The sequence below is a fragment of the Tubulanus polymorphus genome, chromosome 11 (genome assembly GCF_964204645.1).
Source record: "Tubulanus polymorphus chromosome 11, tnTubPoly1.2, whole genome shotgun sequence".
NCBI lineage: Eukaryota > Metazoa > Nemertea > Palaeonemertea > Tubulaniformes > Tubulanidae > Tubulanus > Tubulanus polymorphus.
In genome coordinates this window covers 10457548-10482379 of record NC_134035.1, presented here as the reverse complement: position 1 = coordinate 10482379, position 24832 = coordinate 10457548, and the positions used below count along the sequence as shown (strand labels likewise).

Here is a 24832-nt window from a genome sequence, read left to right as displayed (position 1 = left end):
AGCAAACAATTTGAATCCCCACTGCTCCTATGCTGCGATGATGCCGCCATGAAAATAAACTGGTCGTTTTCAGACCCTTGGTTGCAACGAAGTTTGTTTACTATTTACCGTCGGTTATACTACGTAAAATACAAAAAACATCAACCAACTTAATTATATAAAATGAACGTAAATTTCCTCAAATGATGAACGCAGTTGGTAGACCAATGAAGAGGCTGGCCTACTTTCTTAATGAAGTATAACGCCCCGCTGAGATGGAATGTTTTACTCTTTCGGGTGTCGAGAACGACATGTGTTGGTTCTCTTATATGATTCGTTGATGTCTCTCTTATATGATTGGTTGCTGTTTCGCGCCATGTGTACTATACTGTAACCCTATACTGTAGTAATAAAGTTAGATGCTGTTTAGATTCACAAAATACAACACGCTCTTCGACTTTACTCCTTCGGATCTGGTCAACTCTCTGTGGTGATAGTCACTCCATCACATTTGGTGCCGTGACCAGGATTATGTCGACGACATCGAAAAATGCGAATGACAAAACTGAGCGTCAAAACGAAATGGACCAAACGAAGCGTCCTACAGCATCTCGGTTGGCCCACCGAGGGCAGTTATCTAAATACCTCAATCGTGCAGAAGAGGTCTACCAGAGCCTAAAATCCGAATCAACAGAAGTAGGCCTAGCCGAAGTTCAAGATCTGGTAGCAATCATATCATCAGCGGTCGCAAAGCTAAACCTCATCCAAGAACTAGATCAAACAATTCTCTCGTTGACGCCTGATGAAAATCTACAATCATCTATCGCAGAAGCAGATGATTTCGCATTCGAACGGATTATCGAAATACAAAAGTATAGATTCTTTATTGAAACGTTCAATAACGACACGAAACCGACGACAACGACAACCCATCAACCGATTAACAACAAATCAAGGCAAGTCAATCTACCTAAGTTACATTTACCGACATTCAGCGGGGATTTACTACAATGGATCGGCTTTATAGATGCATTCGAATCAGCTATCCACAACGATACCGGATTAGACGACATCCAAAAATTCCAGTATCTTCGTGCGCAACTCAGCGGAGAAGCGGCCCGATGCGTCGAGGGCTTATCACTGACCAATAACAACTACGTCGAAGCCATTGAACTCTTGAAAAACAGGTACGGACAAACTCATAAATTGATCAACGATTATATGAAGGCATTGTGGGAATTGCCAAAACCACGCGAAAATGTACAACAGATGAAAAAGTTCTACGATGAACTGGAAGGCTATATCAGGGGTCTAAAATCTCTCGGTAAGACCGAGGAAAGCTATGGGGATCTCCTGATTCCAGTCATATTCGAGAAACTCCCATCGGGAATTAAAACTCAGATCACACGCGACCATGGTGATTCAGCATGGAATTTAACTGAATTGAAGAAAGCGTTACAGAAAGAGATTCAAGCGGGTCTGGCAGGACAAGCCATTCAAAGTGTGCTCATCAGCGATTCAGAAGACGAAACCACAGACACGTCGTTATTAATTCATCACAGAAAACGAAATCAAACAAGCCGTCTAGACCGTAATTATAAGATTCAATGTAACTACTGCAAGAAAGACCACAAATCAAGGGATTGTCTTATCTATGACACTCTGGAAAAACGGATGGATATAGTGAAAAGAGAAAATCTCTGCCGAAATTGTTTGAGAAAAAATCACAAAGCCAGAGATTGCAGGTCACGCTATAGCTGTTCTGTATGTTCAGATAAACACCATACATCTCTATGCGGCAAAAAACCACAATCAGCTGGTCATAACGATCAGAACCCGCGATGCGATGACAGGCAAATGTACATCAGCGTGCTAAATTCACAAGACTCAATCACCGTATCCACGCCAGTCGTCTTAAAGACAGCTGTTGCTGAAATTACTGATGAAAAACAGCAAAACTCCGAGACCGTCAGCATATTGTTTGATGAAGGCTCGACCCGAACATGGATCACGGAGGAAACAGCCGTGAAATTAAACTTGAAACCGGAGTCGAGCGAAATACTGAATCTTTCGATCTTTGGAGATACTAAATCTAAACAAAGGAAATACGACCGGGTCAAGTTAGCCATTAAAACCGAAACTGGAGACGTGCCGATAAGCGCACTCGTAAAATCGAACATTACGACACCTATGAGTAATCACATCAAAGATACACGTAATTTACATTATCTATCGGGTCTGAAACTGGCGCACCCTGTAAGCGGTCGTGAATCGTTCGAAATCGCTCTATTAATTGGATCCGACTACTACTGGTCCTTAGTTGAGGACAAAGTCGTCAGGGGCAACGGCCCCACAGCGGTTGCGTCAAAACTCGGTTATCTTCTTTCGGGTCCGCTAAAAAACTCGAGTCACGACCGTTGTGACTACGCGAACTTTATCCTCACCGATGATACTCATGAACGAGACCAACTCGAAAACTTTTGGAGAGTCGAAACACTCGGGATAAAACACCCGATAAACGAAGAACTTACGTTTGAAAATTACGCGACGGATTGTATCGAAAAGGCGGGAAACCAATACGTTGCGCAGCTACCGTGGAGGCCGGAACACCCTCCATTACCGACCAATAGACTGAACACAGCCAACCGAACGCGAGCGATGGTCAGGAAACTAAATAACGATACCCGAAAAATCTATGATCGAATTATCGAAGATCAAATAGCGCGTGGATTCATCGAGTCGATCCACGAGGAAAACGAATCCGAAGGGCATTATATACCGCACCACTCGATGAAGAAAGACTCAGCTACAACACCAATTCGCGTCGTCTACGATTGTAGCTTCCGTACGCGTCAGTCTCCGAGTTTAAATGACTGCCTGGAAAAAGGACCGCTACTGCTTAACGATCTTGGTTCGATCTTGATGAACTTTCGTACATGCGACGTTGGACTTAGTAGCGACATCGAAAAGGCCTTCCTTCAAGTGGGCCTAGCCGAGCCAGACCGGAAATTCACGAAATTTTTCTGGCTAAGCGATCCAAACGACCCCGAAAGCAAATTCATTACGTATCAATTTAAATCTGTATTATTCGGAGCAGCGTGCTCGCCGTTTATTCTCAATGCCGTCATAAAATCACATTTGGACAAAGATAAGAGCACGGTAGCTAACGATATGAAATCGAGCATATACGTAGACAACGTCGTTACGTCGGTGAAAGACGAATCGACAGCAATCGATTATTACCATAACGCGAATCGGATGATGTCCGACGCAGGATTTAAACTATGTGAGTGGACTAGTAACAACGAAAACCTCAGACATATTGCGAGTAAAGACAACTTATTGAACGGACATGACGTTGTCAACAACCTAGAACTCCTGTGGGATGCCAATCAGGACAGGCTTAAATACAAGCAAGCGATCGAGCATAGCGAACCAGAAATTATTACGAAGCGCGAAATCGTCAGGAGCGTGGCGAGTCTCTATGATCCGTTAGGACTGTTATCGCCGGTTCACATCAAATCAAAAATATTCATCCAAGAATTATGGAAAGCGAATGTCTCGTGGGATGAATTATTACCAGACGAGGTGAGCATTAACTGGAAAACTTTGTACCGCGATCCACAAAATGCGAGAAAAATAACGATTAACCGAAAGTATTTTTCTGCGCCGTCGGAGGATACCGATACTGAGTTACATTGCTTTGTGGACGCGAGTTCACGTGGCTACGGAGCCACCGTTTATCTACGTCAAGGGAAAAACACCGCGCTTGTCATAGCGAAAAACAGAGTTGCACCCGTTAAACAGCTCTCGTTACCGCGCCTCGAGCTAATGGCCGCCGTCGTCGGCGCCCGTTTGATCAAATATTCATTCGATGCGCTTAATCCATGCTACAATTTCAGCAAAGCGATTATCTGGTCCGATAGCGAGATAGTCCTAAGTTGGACTAGGAGTGAAAATCGACTTCCGTGTTTCGTTCAAAATCGGGTGCACGAGATAAACTCCTTGAAGCTAAACAATCTCGATGTGGAATTGAATTACGTACCGACTCAAGATAATCCAGCGGATCTACTAACACGCGGTATAACCACTCATCAACTGGCCAATTCAACACTATGGTGGCACGGGCCCGACTGGTTGAAAGTCGGCGATTGGCCAGTCTCGCGATTTCAAGCCGATAACAAAATTAAAACTGATGAATCTGTCGACGAGACTACCATGTCGATACAACACGAAAAGTTAGAAAAAGCGGGTATCTTAAAGATCATTGATCCGGAAAAATATGGATCGTTGACCGAACTCGTGCGTGTTACCGCTTATTTCCTCAGATATTTACATAATCTGAGGAATCCAGCCGATCGGGTTAGCGGGGAACTCACCGCCGATGAGATAAAAACAGCAGAAAACAAATGGGTCATGGACTTACAGAAAACATACTTTAAATCTGAATTGAATCAATTGACAGACCAGAAACTCAAACGCGGTAACCTAATCAAACAACTGAAAATCTTTATCGATGACAGGGGACTTATTCGATGCGGCAGTCGTGTGCAAAATTCGTCTTTACCCTACGATGCCAAATTTCCCATTCTTTTACCAGATCACCATATTACGCGTTTGATCGTGTTGTTTCACCACAGGAGGTGTAAACATTTAAGAATCGGCGGGACTGTTACTGCTATCAGGCAAAGATACTGGATACCGAAAATTAGACAAGTCGTAAAATCAGTTCTCAGGAAATGTGTTACGTGCGCTATAGTACGAGGCTCCGCCTACTGTAGACCTATACCACCACCACTTCCAGTTTCGCGCGTTACGGATGCTCCGCCCTTTACTGTTACCGGAGTAGATTATTCCGGCGAAATTTGGGTCAGAGGCACGTCTGACAAGCGCCATAAACGTTACATCTGTCTGTTTACATGCGCCACCACGCGAGCAGTCCATCTCGAATCAGTCATTAATATGACACCTGCCGCGTTTATTCGAGCATTCCGGAGATTCGTTTCGCGTAGATCGTTACCGCATGAACTGATCAGTGACAACGGGTCATACTTTCTAAAATCTTGCGTAGAGATAGAAGAAATCGTCAATTCGCCGATCGTCGCGAGATATATGGCGAACAATCGAATCAGATGGACATTCATTCCCAAACGAGCCCCTTGGTTCGGGGGATTCTGGGAAAGGATGATAGATGTAACGAAAGAATGCCTCATAAAGATTCTCGGTAGAAGCATCGTCACGGACGATGAATTACGAACTCTCTTGTGTGAAATTGAGGCTACGATCAACGATCGACCTCTCACGTATGTGTATAGTACGGAAGACGAGCCTCTTCCGTTATCTCCGTCACAACTGTTATGCGGTCGCCAATTAACTCTGTTGCCGTATGAGGACATTGATCTAAATGATCAGGACTTTAACGTTTCGTATACCGATATTCAACGCCGTAATCAAACGTTGCAAGAACTTTTGAGTTCATTCAAACGACGTTGGAGCCGTGAATACTTGATAGCGCTCAGAGAACGTGCGAAACTCAACGGGAAACTCGAAAACAAAATAAAAACTGGCGACATTGTTTTAGTGCACGAGGACAACAAGAAGCGAATACACTGGCGTATGGCACTCGTCGAGAAATTAAACGTTAGCGCCGATGGACTTGTGCGATCAGCGGATATTCGAACAAGTACCGGCCGTACGAACCGACCCGTATCGAAATTATATCCGCTGGAAATTAACGCGAAATCTGTCGATGATTCATCGGATACCGGTACGAATACCGATACAAATCAACCGAAAACGCGTGCGACCAGGCTGGCCGCAGCCAACGCTCAGCGAAAGATTAGAAATTGGACGAAATTATTGAAAGACTGAACTGTGTCTGGATTATATGTATGAAACCGATGCGTAGGCTATCATTGCCTTTTTACTCGACTGTGTTTACATCACGTGATTCTGCATGCGTGTTTACGTTAAATTCTTCGTCGGCCGCGAGGTCAAACCATGGACTCTAAAACGATTCGTTTTAGAGTCCATGGTCAAACACGTTATCGTTTTTACTCTAAAACGATTCGTTTTAGAGTCCATGGTCAAACACGTTATCGTTTTTACGCGTTTTCTGAACTTTAATCGTTTCCGATCTTAAACAAATAACGCGTTCGCTTCGAAACTTTTCTTTACCGGAAAGGACTTGAAATATCGTTTAATCACTCTTGGTGTTGGGAATTACTTATTATTACTATAAAGCGGATTAATGAATTTAAATGTTATTCGATACGATGTTAACTTGCTTTCTATAGATATAATATTCTTTATGTACTCATTTATTCAACACAACGCAATGTCCCTATTTCTAGCCCTTATGGCGATTCAATTTCATACGTGAAACTATTACTTAGTATAGTGATTATTAATATCTTTCAATTTAATGCGATACATGTTATCTTAGAGTAAACTTTCAAATTCGGCGCTTACCGCCGCCCCCGGAGTGTCGAGAACGACATGTGTTGGTTCTCTTATATGATTCGTTGATGTCTCTCTTATATGATTGGTTGCTGTTTCGCGCCATGTGTACTATACTGTAACCCTATACTGTAGTAATAAAGTTAGATGCTGTTTAGATTCACAAAATACAACACGCTCTTCGACTTTACTCCTTCGGATCTGGTCAACTCTCTGTGGTGATAGTCACTCCATCACATCGGGATCCGTCGATACTTTAAACGCATACCTCATAAACATATCTTTTTTTTGGAAAGCTTAAATTAAGCAATGTCTACAGTTTTAGTGTTTTTATGTTCTTGGCATTTTAATAATTGTAGGTCGATAACTGTAGAAGATTAAATTCGCCTCAGGGCAGGTTGCAGACGCTAAATTCGCTTCTCAGGGCAGCTATCTGCAGAAGCTAGTTTAACTGCCAGTCTTTCTGGATTCTATCGGGTATCTACCCGGCCTGAAGATCTCCCAGTCAAAAGTTGAAATAGACAGTACCGTACCGCCGGGCCGCCCTGGTCGGGCTGCATACGCGAAACGACAATCAATCGTCTTTATATTTCAAAAAAACTTACTGTTACGCTGGGGCACATGTACATATATATGCGAGTTGTTGATCGAAAATACTTTTTATGAAATGTTAAATTTGAGAAAATGAGCTATTTTAGTGTAAAAATATCGTGGTAAAGACGGAACAAATTTTGCGAAATTGAGTTCAACGTTAGGAAATCAAAACAAAAGAAGGCGGTCCTTCAAGTAACGTTATCCAGGGTCCGCCTGTAAGTCCATCGTCCGCATTTTCCTACCAAAGGATAGTTCATCTACTGCCATCTATCATTAAAAATCTGAACCACCTGACAGCTGAATAGAACAGTTGGTGAATTGACGCTTCAGATTTTCGGGCTAACGTTTCTTGCAGCGTTCAACAGATAGAATAAGATGTCGTATGATCGAGGTGGATTTCTTTCTTCAATTTTCTGGCTAACTTTGGGAGTAGGATTCACGATAACAACAACTGGTTTCAGCAGTAGTCGTGCTCAGGTTTCAAACATCGACCCATTAGCAGTGCAGAACATCATCAAACATTCTTGTTTGGTCGTTTACGTGAAAAATGCGGCCAGAAATAATCAAATGAAAACGTTATTTACGAATGTGCAAAAATTGTTTTCAACCAAACTGATCGAGAACGAAAATCCGGTCTTTTTCGGTAGTGTCAACGACCTGGAAACGTTCGTTTGGCCGAGCAGCAAATTGGGAATCGTTTATAAGAATATCGCAGATGCCGAAAAACGGAACGAAATCGTCTTATTTCCGAAACTCGTTCCGGACCGCATGTGTTTGCTGCCGACGCCGCGGTCCGGTGAAACTCAACCGATCGCGTATTCGGGCGGCGACGATTTGACGAGTTTGTTGAATTTCGTCAATTCGAATTGCGGCACTTTCCGCGACGCGAATGGTCGCCTGAAAGTCGCCGGTCATCACCGACTGGATATCCTCGCGAATCTCTACAGTTTGAAATCGCCGTTGCCGAATTCTTGCGAAGGAAATGCGGATAAAATCGGCGAGAAAGACGGAAACTGCGCGAAAATATCCGCGGCGCGAAATCAACGATCGAAATATCGAGAAATGAAAAAATGCGAAGAGATCGACGTCGACGAGATAAACGGCGACAGTTTTTTTCTCGATTATCTCTCAAAATCGAAACCGTTCGTCGTGCGACGCGCGACCTCGCGATGGCCGGCTCACGAAAAATGGACGACGGACTTTTTCCTTCGGCGATACGGCGCGAAAAACATTCACGTCAAGATGGCGCCGCTCGGCGAGTTCGAGGGCGTCGAAAACGCGACCGTTTGGGACGATTTCGAAACGTTCGAAGTGCCGAGTGTCGTTCGATCGAAGTTGAAGTATCCGGATACGGTCGTCGTGCGTCCGGCTTCGGTCGATATGAACGTATCGGAATTTTTGACGATTATTTCCGATTCGAGTCGTTTGAACGTGAATGTTTCGGCGTATTTGGAGTATACGTCGTTGGCGGATTATTTCTCGGAGTTGCGCGACGATATATCCGAGATGCCGTTCGTCGAAGGCGTCGGAATGAAGCTGAAACACACGAATATCTGGTTGAGTAACGGTAAAACGCTCGGAAAATTGCATTTCGACCCGTTCGACAATTTCCTTTGTCAGGTATCCCTCCCTATATTGAACTCAGGGGCGGCCACTTACCCAGAATCAGGGAAAAGTTGGGGAATTTTCATTTCTTCAAAAAAAGTCAGGGAATAATCAACGAATTTTGTAATAAGTCTTGAAATCAGGGAAATCAGTTGAGATAGTTAGATCGTGCTTAGAATCAAACAGTTTCTGACTGTGTTAATTGATTGGATTCTTAGCAGATCAAGTCAGAGAAAACAACGTGCATGTCACAGAATGGTCAGTGGCCGCCCTGTTGTGAAGCAAATGAAAATATTTTCCTTCCAGGAATTTGTGACGAGAAATCTACGGCAGATTCGGGGTCTGGATCTAGGATAGACGTAAACGGATTTCCTAAAAGGATCTATCCTTTTAGGAAAACCTATAGGTTTTGGCAGCAAATGGCAATGTCAATGAGGCAATTAGGAAACCACACCCTAGATCTGCCCGAGATTTTCACGCAGAATTCATACCAGCCCGGCTCTGAAACAACGGCTAATGTTGAGATATTTCGTTTCATTTCAGATAAGTGGACGCAAGGAGTCGATTCTTTTCGAACCGCATGAAAATCGTGAACTTTACGAAGCTCACATACAAGAAGCGATGCTGAAATACAACGCGACTAGTCAAACATTCATTAGAAGAGGACTCAGTGACTCCACTTCCCTCGTAATGTCCCCTGTTGATATAAATAAGCCCGATTTTAAGGTAAAACTCTAGGCCTTTCGTGTCAAACATTGAAAATACAGTTTAAGGCTCTAAAGCTCTCACCAGGGAACAGTTTCACGAAAAAGTTTAAGCCTAAAACGGTCAAGTTTGAATCGTGGTCCTCATTGAAAACATGAAGCAACCATTGGCAATCAAACTAAAAATTTGAGTTAAACTTTTTTGTGAAACTGGACCCAAACCTCCTTCGCGCTGTCTCGCCCCTTGTTCGAGGTATGAAATTTTGCGCATTTTCCATTCCAGAAATTCCCATTGTTCATGAACGCGGTACCGTTAAACTGTACTATCGACGAGGGCGATGTTTTATTTATGCCTGCGTTCTGGTGGCACGAGGTTCAATCGTACCCGGCGAAAACGGAACCGCGTAATTTAGCCGTAAATTTCTGGTGAGTTTTAACTACCGAATATGCGTCAATTAGGTATCAGTTGCGTCAATTAGTAATCAGTGGCAATATTTTGCATAAATGAAAACAGTAGAAGCTCATGAAAACGTCCTCAGAAATAACTGTTTAACGGTTGCAAAACTAGAATTTCATCCCAAATCAGACAATCTTAATGATTTCATACTGGATATAACAAACTTTTAATGTTATAAACAGATTTTCTGGTGCCCTGAAGTTCGTTGTAACGAGGTTCCACTGTATCACGAACCGGTAACCAGGACCAAGTTCCACAGATCTGAGTTTAGATATGACTCAAAGAGTTAACTCATTGAAAATGAGCTAATTCTAACTCAAGACCTCAACTCGATCCTGTGTTAATTGATTTAGTATTATTGTTATTATTATTATTACCATTATTACATTTCTCTGCACGTAGTACATTTTTGCACTGAGGTGCAGTGACCTGTTAAGCTGCTAAGGCTCTCACTGCTACCTTCATTTAACTGTTTCATTTTTTTCCGCTATCAAAATCCATGTATAATGCAAGTTAAATGAATAAGTAATTAATTAATCTTATATTGCTGTAAATTTTTTGTAGGTATGAGCCGTTTCTAACCCGAGAATTTCCGTGTCCTGAATGTAAGCTGGATGTGAATCCCGTATATCATCATTTGCTGTGAATCAAACTAAGAATCTATTTACCCCGGTATTAACTTATTTTTCTAAAGATCTGAACGAACTTTTGTGGTTTACATTCCGCGTGTACTTTTGTATCGAAGATCTGTATGACTTTTAAATTATGATCATCACTGTTAAATATTTCATTCTTTTCTTGCGCGAGAATTTTTAGTTCAGCTACTTTTAGCCGGTTTCAGTTTTCTACAGTACTGATTTCGGAATGCTCCTTGCGGGCAGGATGCACTGTGTACGCTATTCAAGTCCTGAATAGCATCAAACCCTAACCTGATGCTACAGTAGACTTTGCTCAAGTCAGATCTTTTGGGACCGTAATAATGAGTCCAACTCAAGTGTTATCAAGTTGGGTCTTATGTATTTCATATACATGTAGTGTCGCAAAAAAATATTCCAAAAAACATCCTGAGTTAAACGGTTATCAAATTTGATTGGATCCAACTAGGGCGGAGTCTACTGTGATTGTTGGCAGTTTCTGAGGATCAGCGGGAAGGTTACCCCGACCTGTTAACGCTCCCACACCCAAGACATGGGAATCCTTGGGCTGGGGCTCTCCTCTTCGGTCTCTCCTACAACTAATGGAGGAGCGCTGTAATCCGTATTCTTCAATTACTATTCTAAACATATTACATGCATAGACTTCTTCAATTGAAACTTGCCTCATTTGAAGGAACCGGTGGTCAATCTATTCAACTTGTTGGATAATGACAGTATAAGCACCTCCAAGAGCACTTGCATTGGATCCTGGAACTAAGTTCAATGGAGTTTTTATGGTATTCATTCAAAGTGACCACTGACCTGGAAAACTCCTGGAGTCGGAAATAAAAAATCAGGGAATTTGACAATTTCTACGAAACACCTGGAGAAATTTGGATATTTTATTGACCACACATTTTTTTATCAACATGTGTATCATGAAAAATGAATGTATTTTAACATGTTATTTAAACCAAAAATGTCTCTGATTCACTCAGGGAATTTTGTGCTATATGGAAAAATAAGGGAATTTGTAAATGGGTCGTAAGTGGCCACCCTGTCATTCAATTCGCATGGAAGCTATCTATCTGTAGTTATTTGCAAAGCAGCATGTGTCAAAATTCTGAGTTCAACATAAACAAAGTTCCAATGACAATCTCCAACAACAAACGCAAACACTAGACAATTCTCTTTAAACCTTTATCTTATTGATAGAAGTTGTCACTATTAAATGAGACACTTAAAGAACAAGCACAACAATGCCTCAAATACTATAAGGGATTTGTCTGAAAGCCACGTACTTATAAAATATACCTTATTGAGCAATTCGCACTATAATGAATCGTGAATTTAAAATGAGGATAAATTAATGTCGGTTATTACACAAATCATAACAAAGATTGCAAAAAATATTTCAATTACGTAATAGAATAAATTGAAACTTCTGTTCCCTAACAACCATTTCAGTTTCATATTTAAGGCCATATCATAGATGATCGGTGGAAGGGAAAGTCAATAGTGCTGAACATGATTCGATAGTAACAAAATATGTTCAACTTGAGAGTGATATCAGAGTTCTGCGAAAAACATTTCAACAATCTGCGTTAGGTGGACATGAGTGGAGTCACTCCATAGAAATTTCTCCACGAATTTCCATACACTGACATTTCGACTATAACCTGATAGTCTAGAGGGAATCCCACAAAAATAACGAAAAAACAGTCTGAAAATGTTACTTTGAGCTAGTAGTTGTTCGTTATTATTGTGGGATTCTCTCTACATCGCTTCAACACGGATATAGTGTTTGATCAATCGTGATAACCTAATAGTTACCTTCAGGATGATGACTATTAGGCTATCATTCTTGAAGACGAATATAAGCTTTAAAGGAAACTTTTCGGACTTTCTCGTTATATCACTGGGTTTTCTCTATATATCATCACAACACAGAGTTTCATCAATGGTTAACCTCCAATGAAGTTTGCACATTTTTTTGAGATCTTAACAGAATCACATTGTCTACTCTACTTTGAGTTTATACGTGAAATTACTAATAACTATGATGATTATGCCAGTAGTACAATAGTCATGATCAACAAAATTACAACAAAATAAGATATAACAACAATTCATTCAAAGATTTCGCTAAAATGCATAGATTTACGAGACACTTAACGCAAGGAAAAGAAATGCCTTCATTTATAAATAGCACATTATTTTTTACATACAGTAATTGTCAGAGACATAAGAATTACTTTCGAATTTGACAATAAATCAAATTTTGAAAAAAAAGTCATTATTATCGCTAAGCTACAAGTTTTGATAAAAACATTTCTGTTGATTGATGTTGCTCTCAACGATTACAGCGACAATGAATGCCCCGTAGTGAATGTAGAACAAATGCCCTGTAGTGTTGTTAAATGTACACAGAATGCGTATTATCATATTGCAGTTCAAAAGGTGAACCAGGTCAAAAGGTCTCATTCACATCCCTCATAAACAAGACCAGTTCATCACAGATTATAAACTTAGGCTAAAATAAAATGATACCTGTTCCTCCAAATCGTCAACATAATTTTGTAAACGGCAATAAAATCTGTCATCAGTTCAATTCTATAACTGCCGCCAGGTCTGTTACTGTTAGTTTGGTCACAATTTTAAAGAAAGTAACACACACGCTAGACAGGCGGTCAGGTCAACTTTTAAGCTCGAGCTCAGCAGAAATGGGAAATAAGGTATCAATTTTTAGCCTAACAGGTGTAAACATAGTAGTACGTAGTATCATGTCAAAATAATTACCTATTAATGACATCTAGAACTGCGACTCAATTTCAATCAGATTCACCCACTATCATTTAGAAAAACTACAAGAGCAGTGACATTTTGACCGAGCCATTTTCATAGAATGGAGTCATCAAAATCAGCTCATATAAAATCAAGTCGAAACACCACCACTCTTGTAGTTTTTCTTGATAATTGTGGCGTTTTTCTTCGATTGAATTATAGACAGGCATTTGTCTAAGGAAAACAACTGATGACGACCATTCCCTCTGTCACAGGAATTCGAACTTTTGATACTTAGTCATGGTACAAACTGCAGGGGTAGATCCAGAGTTTTTTTTACCCATAACTGATCGACTAGCAGTCTGCAGCACAAGATTCCGACTGCAACAGAGGTAAAGTTTACCTGTCATACCGGTAATATACATGTATAACAGGTCCTTTTTCACTTTTTGGTTTGTTTTCATTCACCTGAAAATTTTAACTTTACAATACTGCGAGATATACATATGGTAGTTCAATATTTCTAACAACTGGTACATACATAGCCTATCTGAAGAATAAAATTATGCATTCTCAGTGTAGGAGATAATGAACGATCCTGCAATTGAGACTGTTAGATGAAAAACTCAAAATGCCATCAATTTTGGGATCGATCATTACCATTACATCACGTCATATCAAGTTGAAGAGAAATTTCTAATGAACGATCCACACTTTATCCACAGTTAGCTGAGAATTTGATCCACGGTTCATATCCACACCTCAGTAGAATTGCACTCGCGATATACTATCACCCGCATCGCATACAACGGTATGTATCGACGCGCCGTTATTAAGATCGATCTTCGACAAATCGCGACAATGCTCGAAGATGAACCACACGAAAATATTGCAAGATATCAAATGAACTGACACTTTACAGCTTTCTATGGATTCAGTGAACCACAATGAAAGAATTCAGCTATACAGCACATATATATTCCACGGGCTATCCTTTTAAGTACAGTCAAGACTCGAGACTTTTATATACATAGCTCAAAGTTTAGTCCTCGTCCTTATGAAACACGCTTAGTGCCGGTTCAACGTGCCGCTTATTCGGAAAAACCGCACGAATTTGAAAACTAAATTCAAAACGAAGAACCAGAGATTGCGGGCGAACTGCGACCGCGCGATCAGAACACGCCACAGCACGATCACCATTACCGTGTTGAACGCGTATCGAATGTTTCGAAGCCTGCAAAAAATGAGAACAAAAATCTGTTAGATTCATAGAGGACTAGCGATGTGTAAGGTATTGGAATTGGGAAAATGTCAGTACTATATCGAGCTTTCCAGCAAGTATGGCTGCCCAATAGATACATAGATTGCTCGCATTTGTATAATGGCCTATGATGGCATTTCATGAGTGATGAATACCAAAACATTGAGAACTGCGTTAGATGAATTTCAAAAGAATAAATGAAATTCATTGCAGTAAATTTTGGATGATTTGGGGCTGATGAAATTAGCGGGGCTCATGAAAAATCGTGATTAAATTTCATCTTCTATCTACAATCAAGTAAAAAGTAAACTGTAATACAGTCAGGATCTAACTAGCACGGATGGAAATAACCGTCTTAAATGGGCAAGACATGAAAACTGTATGGCTCACATACAGCGTCCAGGCTAGGTTCGAATCGCTGCCGAGGGACCATGTATACTTCCATGCAATATAATTTCATAAGTCGGATTATGAATTGAAAACGTACTTTCTCAGATGAGCTCTCGCAGCTGGTAGACCTGAAAGATCCTCGTTCAGGATGTATTTTTTCGTGCCGAGACAGTATTCTTCGATGTATTCGGGCCAGTTCAACGCTCGCGAGTCATAGTAAAACTGTTTCTTATCGTTCGGCGTCAAACTCGACGTGAGCACCTCGGAATTCGTGTGCGTCCACTCCCACGTGTGCTGAGTGAAATACGACATCGTCGATATCATTTTCTGAAGACGCTTGAAAATTCGTACCATCCTATTGCGAAAAAAATGGCAAGAAAGAAAAATATATTTTAACAAAATTTGAAAATTCGTACCATCCTATTGCAAAATAAATGGCAAGAAAAAAAAATATATTTTAACAAAAGTTGAAAATTCGTACCATCCTATTGCGAAAAAAATGGCAGGAAAGAAAAATTATATTTTAACGAAATTTTCATCACATTATGTACTGGTAGGTGGATGACTGCTGATCTAAGGTCAGTTTCACAAAATGACTCTGATATTGATATGATATTCTACGTTCCGATAATATTGTATGATCATGGCTGATAAAACAAGGTCAACTGATGAAGCGAGCCTCTAACATTCTGTAAGCTCTCGGAACCAACTTTTAATAAATCAATTAAGAATAGTGGAAACTAACATGTAAAATATTGAAGATTTACAATGAATATTTAGTACTCTGACGTTTCTGATGGAATGCTTCTGTCCATCTACAGAGATTTGCTTTTTATTCATTTTACTCATTTTCAAATAAATCTCTGAAGATTGGTGCAAACATTTTACCCAAAACAATGTTTTAACTAATTTTCTTTCACTATCAATTTTTGATACCCTGGGTCATATACATACGCAGCTTGTATAGGGATAGAACAATTAGATTAGGCCCTTGGCTTAAATGCCCTTGCTTTTCCCTGACTTTAGGAAATTGTCAGAATTTCCTTACATTTCCCATTCATCAATTCAATTTCACATGATTTTAAAATCATTTTCTTTCCACAGACTTTTTCAACGTTACACTAATAAAGAATCCCTACTCTAGAAACAGTTAGGTCAAATGATCTCATTATTTACCTGGGTTTTTGTCCGACGAGTCTGAATGCTAAATCAGCGAGATGAGCTGGGATGATGTGATTGATAAAGTTCCAGTAGTCGAATGAACTGAAAAGCAAGAATTCAGAATAAGTAACTGTACGTATTGAACACTAACCGGTATTGTTCAAATGTTGCATTCCTCGTTGAAATGCACTATTTCATACATTTCATTTACCTTTTTTCGCTCTTTCTGTGAAACGTCAGTTGTGGACGTCGGAATGCAGCTTCTAACGGGTTACGCTTGAAGTAATCCTGTACGACGCTACCTAATGGAAACAATGAAAGTCATGGATCGATTTACAATAACAAATCAAAAATTGATGAAATTGACACCAAACTGTAAGAAGCACGATAAAGGCTGAAATGCTACATCAGTAAGCTACAGTGCCCTTATTGGAAATGTAACACTGTAAAATTGTGATTCTTCTAACTTTTTAGGGGGTATTTCTGTATTCGACTGAGAATTGACCCTACCAAATGGCCCCCTACCATAGCTAAGTCTATACACTTAAGTTTTGTGACATATCAAAACCCTCTTTCCAATAGTTTGGATATTATAAGGATTAGACAATAATTCTATAGTCACGCACAGGTCACCTGGCACAGAGAGAACCTATGTTTAGAAACTTTGAAACGTGAAAATAGATGTGCGCAGCTTTAGAAAACTTACTCATTTCTCCCCAAGTAAATGGATTCACCGTTCCTATCGTACAGTTGTAGACTTTACGCGTTTCCGGTTTCATCACCGCTGTATACCAGGCGGCGGAGACGATCATATTCACCGGCAAATCGACCGGAACGATATCGGCGATCGCTTCGCATTCGACTACCATCGAACGTAGGATACCTTTACCAACCTGCAGTGAATCATGACGAAAATAATGTTAGAAAGAGTTTCCGCAATACCTTAGGATTAACGTCAGAAAAACTGATTAACGATTAACGATTTTAGTGCGTCTACACCATAGTGAAATGGTAACTAACAATACACCGCACCACGGTGTAGATGCACTATAGCGCTATGCCTGTTATTCAACACCCTGGAGTGGCATCTTTGATAATTGTCATATTATCTCTAGCACTTCCGGGTATTAATTAGTCAGCAGATGATAAGTACCCTCATCCTATTTGTATCATAAGGTCACTAGGGGTAAACGAGCGGTTCTAACAGATCGGGGAATGCCCCCCCTAATTCTGTCATTTCGCTTATTTTCCCTGACCTTTGACGAAAAATTCCCTGATCAAATCATCAGATATCCTCAGTAGAGGGTATTTCTTAATATCAAGAGGCGCTACTAGTGTAGTTCAAGTTTCTGACTTTTCCCTGATATTCAAGGAAAGTCAGAATTCCATGATTTTCTCAGTAGAGGAAAATAAATCTGGAAAGCCTGATTTCCCTCAACTGTAAGAACCCTCCTTTCAAAAAATTCATCGATGTACATGATGAAATAGGCCAGCGAGCATAGTTTTACCGATCACCTAAATATGATGACATTATCCAAGAATTTTCAAAACCATTTCAAAGTACGCCAAAGAATTATATTTGCAGTAGGATTGTACACAGGTTGCCTCAAAAGTCCTCGTTTTTGGATGAAATTCAAAACCTTTCACTGACCGCGATGAACCCAGTTTACACACGGTTAAAAGTTTGATAAAGAAAAGGTTAAAAGTTTAGGAAAGTATCAGATTTATGTTATTGTCTTAGCAAGACCCTCGGTCAGTGGAGAAAGAAAAACTTGTGCTTTTCTTATCAACCAGTGCCCAGGTAAATAACGATAGTTTCATAAATATTGTCTTGTGATAATTGATACCTTGTTTAGACGCGACATACCAAAAGTCATGCGACTATTTACAGTGCGTTCAAATATACACAAATAATATACTGCACTTGAGGCATTCAGAGATAGAGACAGATTTTTTCATGAATAACGTCAAGCGAAATTTTTAATTGAAAAAAAATAATAATTTGCAAAATAGTTGTGTGGACTTTCAGCCCGATAGCATTAGCAAGAATATCTAAACAGAAATATGTAAACAAAGCAGTTCTCTTGCAGAAGCAGAGTTTGATAAATATATGTGTATCTGTTCGATAGTTAGAATATAGAGTGGTATAAAATAACAGTGAATTATAAATATAACCGCGATCACACGGAGATGATTTGGCCCGGGTCAAACTGGCGCGAACAAGACCAGAGTCTATTCGGCCCGTGCTAAATTAGGGAACGCGTTCACACATGACGTAAACCACTAGCTTGATATCAAACGATGCAATCAAAATGATGCCGTGGCAAGTGATGCGAATCGGAAAAATTTGACCTGTGCTAAAATTTGGTACAGGTCTGGTCGGGCCAAATATCCACCAGACGTGGACTCATTTGGCACGAGAGTGAACAGTTGGTCAAATTTGACCCGGGTCGCACGTGTGATCGCAGGCTTATTGTCAGTCTCAGTATGTTAATATATCATCAGCCACCAAATTCTTACACAATGTTTTACGGCTTGTTCTATTTCCTGTAAAACGAACAAATCATTTCAAATTTCAACGTCGATCAATTATGAAGCACGATCCAGTCCCAGGTGTGGGTTAATCTTACCAGAGAGAAATCCCATAATAATTCAGGTAAAGATGTAAAGCTCTCGACTAAAAGGTCTATATGTATTTGGAGACTATTAGCCATCATCAGGTGTACTGATGAAGGCTAATAGTCATTTGCTGAAACGTTGCTCGAAATATCATATACACTTTAGCAACTTTAAATCTTTGGCTGAATCTATTGTGGGATTTCTCTCACATTTCATCTTATATGGATATTGGGTATCTTCTAGACTAATACCTTAACTTTCACTTGAATCGGGTCCGGATTATCAGATTTTTGAAACAAAAAAATTCACCCAATTTCGTTAGTTCTCGGCAAAAATCTAACTCAAGGGTCTAATATTCGGAATTGAACAGTAACGTCTAAGCTGTTTATAACCGTGGGGCTGGGCCCTTAGTAATAAGCCTTATAAACACATAGATAGATTGAATAATCAGTTAATCAGAGGAAGACAAACAACAGATTTAATCATGCCGACATCAAAACACAGAAAAATTACACAAATTATTCTTAGAATCATGGATTGATATAATACTGGCTCTAAGGATTTACAGAGAATGCATTAGTTTGAAACTTACAGCTATATAGAATCCACTTGGTCCGTTAACATTGTCAATCCAGCCCTGAAAACCATCAATTTATGACAACTTAAAAACGAGCGACATTTGATTTAATCAAATGAGTTGAAACAGGGCTCTTACAGATCAGTCATTCCTGCATACAAGGAGTTTTAAAGGAATTACATATCCCAATTACAGTAGACACTATCAAACTTGGTTTCTAATTTGGTAACCACCTAATTGGGGGAGAAACAAATCCTGATCCCAACTGTACTAATTTAGGCGCAGTCTACTGTATTTCTAATAGGGACTAGTCTATTTCTCAAAATTGATGGAGTTTAAAGGAGTTTTGGGCATCCTGCTCAAATAAAAGGAGTTTCAAGCACCTTTAAAAGCATTTTCAGTTTAGAGGGAGTTTTTAAGGAACCAAGGAGTCGTAGGGACCGTGTGAAATTGGTGGGCGGTGAGTTATCTCATACCGGATACGGTTCTTTCCACGCGGCGCCGATAATCGACGGACGTACGATCGCAATCGGTAGATCGGTTGCTTCTTCTGTCAGCAAAGCTTCGGCTAAATGCTTCGTAAATGTGTAAGTATTCGGTTTATTCTTTATGAGTTTTGGTGTCACTTGGTCGATCATTGCATCATCCATCCAACTGTAAAATTAAACACAAAAACGTTACTGAGCAATAACTGGATTTGCTGTATTCTTTAGTTTACTTGCGATAAATTCATGATTCAGGTGAATCTTTCATGAGTCATGAAAGATTCACCTAAATCAGTCATGGTGACTGAAAAACCTTCAAACTAACATAACAGTCTTCAATAGGAATGAATAATACAATCCAAAAAGTTTCCTTTAGCTAAAAGGTTATCTCATCTTCATCATAATAGTCATCTTTAGGAATATTCAAGTTACAACAAAACCATTGAGATTATTCCCGGACTCATTCTTAGAATGGTGTGGTTTTATCTAATCATAACAACGCCGACGTAGTGCTTCATCAATGGTTATTGCGTCAAAAGGCTTTAGGGGATTTTAAGTACCCTAATATGTAACCATATCTCATAGCAAACCAAATGTTTTTACCTGTGTTTGATTGATTTCAATCATTACTGAATATAACAAAATCAAACAACTTTTTTCTCCTACTTTATAGATTTCTTATAGGTACAGATTTTCAGTGGCCTGTTTTCACTGATGTAGATTTGATTTGACTCCATCGCGGAATTGGTTCAGTCATTCTACACTCCATACTGTCGAACTTATATTCAGAGGTTTGTAGATAAAATGACTGGAGTGACATCGATGATATGTAAAACAACACTAGCTCGTGTGGTAATACAATGCCTAAGAGCAATACATAAAAATAAACTCATCTATCAGTGCAGACTAATACCACATACGGCATATGTTATTGTTTGATGATAGTACTTTGCTCAAGCATTGTCTAATTCTGAATCACCGATAAAAGCACTACGCATTAGAATATGCACTTAACTACCGGTATCTGCCGCACACAGCCGGCGCAATTACTATGCCCGTAAAAATGCAGCCGTAAAAAACTCTTAAACTTCGATCGGTTGATTAGACTACATTCTTACGTATGTGATACAAAAAAAATATAATAAATGTTCCGTTGAAACTTAAGTATTCCTGAAGATGACACTTCAGATAAAGTCCTAAATGTCGAATAAAATATTAGTTCAAGGAAACGGTTTCGTACTCGTCTTTCTTTCAACGTGGGATCTTATTATAAGCCCTATTATCGTTAAAACATGGAGAGTGTTTCATGACAGTGTGAATGGGTACTTACTCTAAAGCTTCGATGAGTTTTTGTGGGGGAACTGGAGGAGGGTAGACTTTTTCTTCTATGTACAGTATATCACAGTTGGCGTACGCGGTCGAAACGTGGACCCACGAGATCAAGTGAGGCAACGAACGACATAAAGTTATCATCTTACGCACGGCTTTTACATTCATTTCCATCGCGACACTAGAAACGCAAAACAAAAATCACAAGCTGATAAAAAGGTATCGTAGTCTATAAACACAGTTGATAACTGCAGTAACAACAAATGATTGTTGCAATTTCAGCAAGGTAACAGTTACTTTCGCGGCACAAATTACCTTATATTAGTACAATAATAAGGTCTAACCTAATTTGATTTTATGTAATCAGAAATCCTTTCAACTGGCCGTATCAAGTAGACAGGATAGTACAAGTTATTGAATCAGTTGCACTACCGTCAATACTAAGATTTGAGACAAGTCGAGAACCATTTCGTTTTTAGATAGCCTAGATCAAAATCTAACTTAAAGATTAAGGACAGCTTCAATTACAACTTCACAACTGATCCCGAAGTTCAAAGAAGATGCTAATAGACATTTAGATTTATTGAAAAGGTAGACATATAAGAAGGTAGTAACAACTATATTGTACACTGCATGAGTTGGTCGCACAAAGAGTGCAACTGTTAAGAAATTGTAGAACCTTGAAAATTTCAAAATCTTCACGAGAAACCATTTTTAGATGGGCTATTTATATCATATTTTGTCTTTAAACCTCTTTGCTTCTTTCCAACTTTTTGTATCAATTGATGCGATAAATAAATAAACGTGACAATTGCTGATCTAGAAGATACGTACCGGAGTGGTTCATCAAATCTGACAGTGGCAGCTGAGTGGATTACTATTGATACGTCTTGTCGTAATAAAGCGAGATCGTCGCCGCCGATTCCCAACTCGTCTGACGTTACGTCGCCTTTTATCGGTATCAATTTGTGTTTGAAATCTGGTTGTTCTTTACGTAATCGGTCGAATACCTGAAGTGAACATTCGATTCATGAATATTGAGCCACTGTCTGAATGGGCCACTTGTTACAGGTGTACGCAGGGGGTTCACAGTCCGAAAAGGGCTCACATTATCTCAAAACAAAATTTTTTTAGCAGTTTTTCCACTGGCATTGTTATCCACAACAGGTTTTGGAGGGGCTGTGACCCCTCATTTTTACATCCACCCCTCTGAAAAATCAGCCAGCCCTTATCAAATATCTGCTGCCACTACAAGAATGGATATCGATATTCTATCAATGCTGATTATTGCTTTGAAAAATTTTGAGCTTTTGTGAAAAATAGAAGAGTGAGGACACCAAAATTAAGTCTAATTTTCTGTATTTTTGGGGGGGATCAGGAATTGAATCAGGGCCGATAATTTACCTGTAAGTTAATGAGTTCATCCAGCCGGTCCCCGACACATTTCCCGCGTTTCGGCCGCATCAATAGATACAGGTTTTTCACTCCGGGACAACATCGTAGGATTTTTTCGATTAGAACTTTACCGAGGAATCCTGATCCTCCGGTTATGAATACCGATTTGCCTTCGTAGAATTCTGGTATCGTCGGAATGGTAGTCATACTACTGAAAAACAATTAGTAAGACTTACGTAACGCTTTCCAATCAAAACGGTTTCATCATGAATTTTTTGATCTTGCAGAAGACAATGAAAAAAATATCCAGATAATTTAGTTATGACAAGGTATATAGACAGTAAAAATCGATGGCCTGGTTTATGCTACTGTGGCTCTGGCAAGTGGGGCTCTGTGTTTAACTCTTTCACTAAGATTGATAAAATCTCCACCTGTTTGAACACGACACGCACACCTGTGACACTAATACGCGCTAACACCTGGTCGTCACAGAATATAATTCAGATCAAGACTGTGCACCTAGGGCCCCAGGCCCACTATCTAAAATGTTCCTAAGAACTATAACGGCAAAAGACCACCCAGCACAGGAAAATTAGCACAATAATTCACAACAATATCACTGTTCAGAGATAACCCTTTCAGTGCGTCTACACCGCAGTGTGTTGTATGAATCGGTGATGGATTTTGCTAGTACACCGCATTGCGGTGTATTGACGTAATTAGTTTTTATCTCTATTAAAAGATAGCAGCACCTGTCAAATATAGTGAAAATTAGTAACTAATGATACACCGCGCCGCAGTGTTTACGCATTATAGTGGTATTCCCGTTATTCAATACACTAGGTTGGATTTTTTCAAAATTTTCAAATTATCTCCAGCACTATAGGGTATTGATTAGTCAGCACTGAAAAGGTTAAGCAGTAGGGGAGGGCTTGTCAAATCATCCCTAGTAGTCAATCCCATCAATCAATCCCTAATCTCATCGGAGTCATCATCAATACATCGATCATTCATCAGAAAAAAATTATTCGACATGTGCGATGATACACTTTTCAGCAGGTCTTATTTAGACCATAGGCCAAAAGAAGTTCCCTATTATGGGCCGGTGCGGGGGTGGCTATAGTATGGGGCTCAGTAGCGACCGAAACATTAAAAGTATAAACCAGACACCTGAAAGTAAGTTGCACAGACCAGATAATGAACTGCTAATGATGAAGAAAGTGAAGAAAATCGCGGTTAAAACGCAGTTTTCAATTTCCAAACTCTTCACGCTCCAAAACATATATTAGCTTTATATAATCAGATAGTTAACTCACACTGTCGTAGTTTAGATCCGGCAAAAATAGCTCAAAAACAAGAAAATCTGAGCTGCAAACTGCCATATATATATGAGCCATCCACGTTCCCGTCTCGACCCGTTACTGTCTCGACCCGTTCCCGTCTCGACCCTACCGTACAATAGCGCCACCACAGTCGATTATTTGAACTAAAACACTACGGCGCGTATCGGATTCGTTTTTCGCATGTGAACCTACCAACAATTTTAAAAAATCAAATTAGATTTTTGAAAACTTTTCATTGAAAAGATCGAATGATGGAAACGGTATAAGCTTAAGTGCAGATCCGCACCTCCCCGCGTAAACGGTTCAATCAATTACATTTAATATCAACACGTATTTCAGATTCAAAATTCAGCAATTCAGTGGTTTGCCATTGGTTAATTTTTAGATATCTTCACTAGAAAGATTTTAGCCTGGATTCTGTCATTCAGCAGATTGCGTCAATCACGAGAGGTGTGGATCTGCACTTACCAAGAAAACGCCTCCAATGTCAACAGAAGTAAAAATTCAAGATGCGAAGTAAGCAATTTCCCGTCGAGATTTCCTCCCAGAAATAATATATATTTACTGGTAAAGCTAAACTAATTTCAAATATAATCTTGAATGAATTACACGAGTGTAATTATTTTGGTTTCTAAAAAATAAAATCAACTTTCTTTAAATCTCTCAAACCGTTTTTTCAAAAAACGACCCGGCCCGGGGCATTTTGTTTGGGGCATGTTTATTGCCATTAATCAATTCGAATTCATCAAATTTATGAAGAAAATTAATGTCTGAATTTTGCAAAAAAAATAAAGATGATTGTTAAATTCATGACGCGTTATCTTTCTCTACAGATCCCGTGGGTTTCTCCATGGACCCTATGTTCCTGTCTCGACCCTTCAAACCTGTCTCTAGTCTCTACACAGTCCCGTGGACACTATGTTCCTGTCTCGACCCTTCAAACCTGTCTCTACTCTCTACACAGTCCCGTAGACACCATGTTCCCGTCTCGATCCTTCACACCTGTCTCTACTCTCTACACAGTCCCGTGGACACCATGTTCCCGTCTCGACCCT

General features: G+C 39.8%; 3 protein-coding genes across 8 annotated transcripts in view; 2 read left to right on the top strand and 1 right to left on the bottom strand.

The window, feature by feature from the left end:
- The first annotated feature begins 510 nt into the window (after positions 1–510).
- On the top strand, positions 511–5850 carry LOC141913331 (uncharacterized). Its single transcript, XM_074804835.1, has one exon. It carries the CDS (start codon positions 511–513, stop codon positions 5848–5850), a length of 5340 nt encoding a protein of 1779 aa, XP_074660936.1.
- A 1475-nt stretch (positions 5851–7325) lies between these two features.
- On the top strand, positions 7326–10581 carry LOC141913200 (jmjC domain-containing protein E-like). Its single transcript, XM_074804671.1, has 4 exons — positions 7326–8652; positions 9181–9363; positions 9625–9767; positions 10363–10581. The coding sequence occupies exons 1-4, from the start codon at positions 7408–7410 to the stop codon at positions 10442–10444; spliced, it is 1653 nt and encodes a 550-aa protein (XP_074660772.1). The 5' UTR covers positions 7326–7407; the 3' UTR covers positions 10445–10581.
- A 749-nt stretch (positions 10582–11330) lies between these two features.
- Positions 11331–24832, bottom strand: part of LOC141913201 (fatty acyl-CoA reductase 1-like) — a 16816-nt gene continuing 3314 nt past the window's right edge. For 2 of the 6 annotated variants that reach the window (XM_074804672.1, XM_074804675.1), the window contains exons 2-12: positions 22444–22645; positions 21874–22049; positions 21041–21220; positions 19702–19879; positions 19241–19285; positions 18550–18576; positions 16736–16922; positions 16241–16331; positions 16045–16131; positions 14966–15223; positions 11331–14451 (exon numbers count right to left, since the gene is read on the bottom strand). In XM_074804672.1, the coding sequence (XP_074660773.1) occupies positions 14286–14451; positions 14966–15223; positions 16045–16131; positions 16241–16331; positions 16736–16922; positions 18550–18576; positions 19241–19285; positions 19702–19879; positions 21041–21220; positions 21874–22049; positions 22444–22645 (1597 nt within the window). In that variant the 3' untranslated portion in view covers positions 11331–14285. Of the gene's footprint in view, positions 14452–14965; positions 15224–16044; positions 16132–16240; positions 16332–16735; positions 16923–18549; positions 18577–19240; positions 19286–19701; positions 19880–21040; positions 21221–21873; positions 22050–22443; positions 22646–23750; positions 23844–24832 lie in introns of those variants that run through there. The other 4 variants (XM_074804676.1, XM_074804677.1, XM_074804673.1 and 1 more) reach the window with 4 other exon arrangements.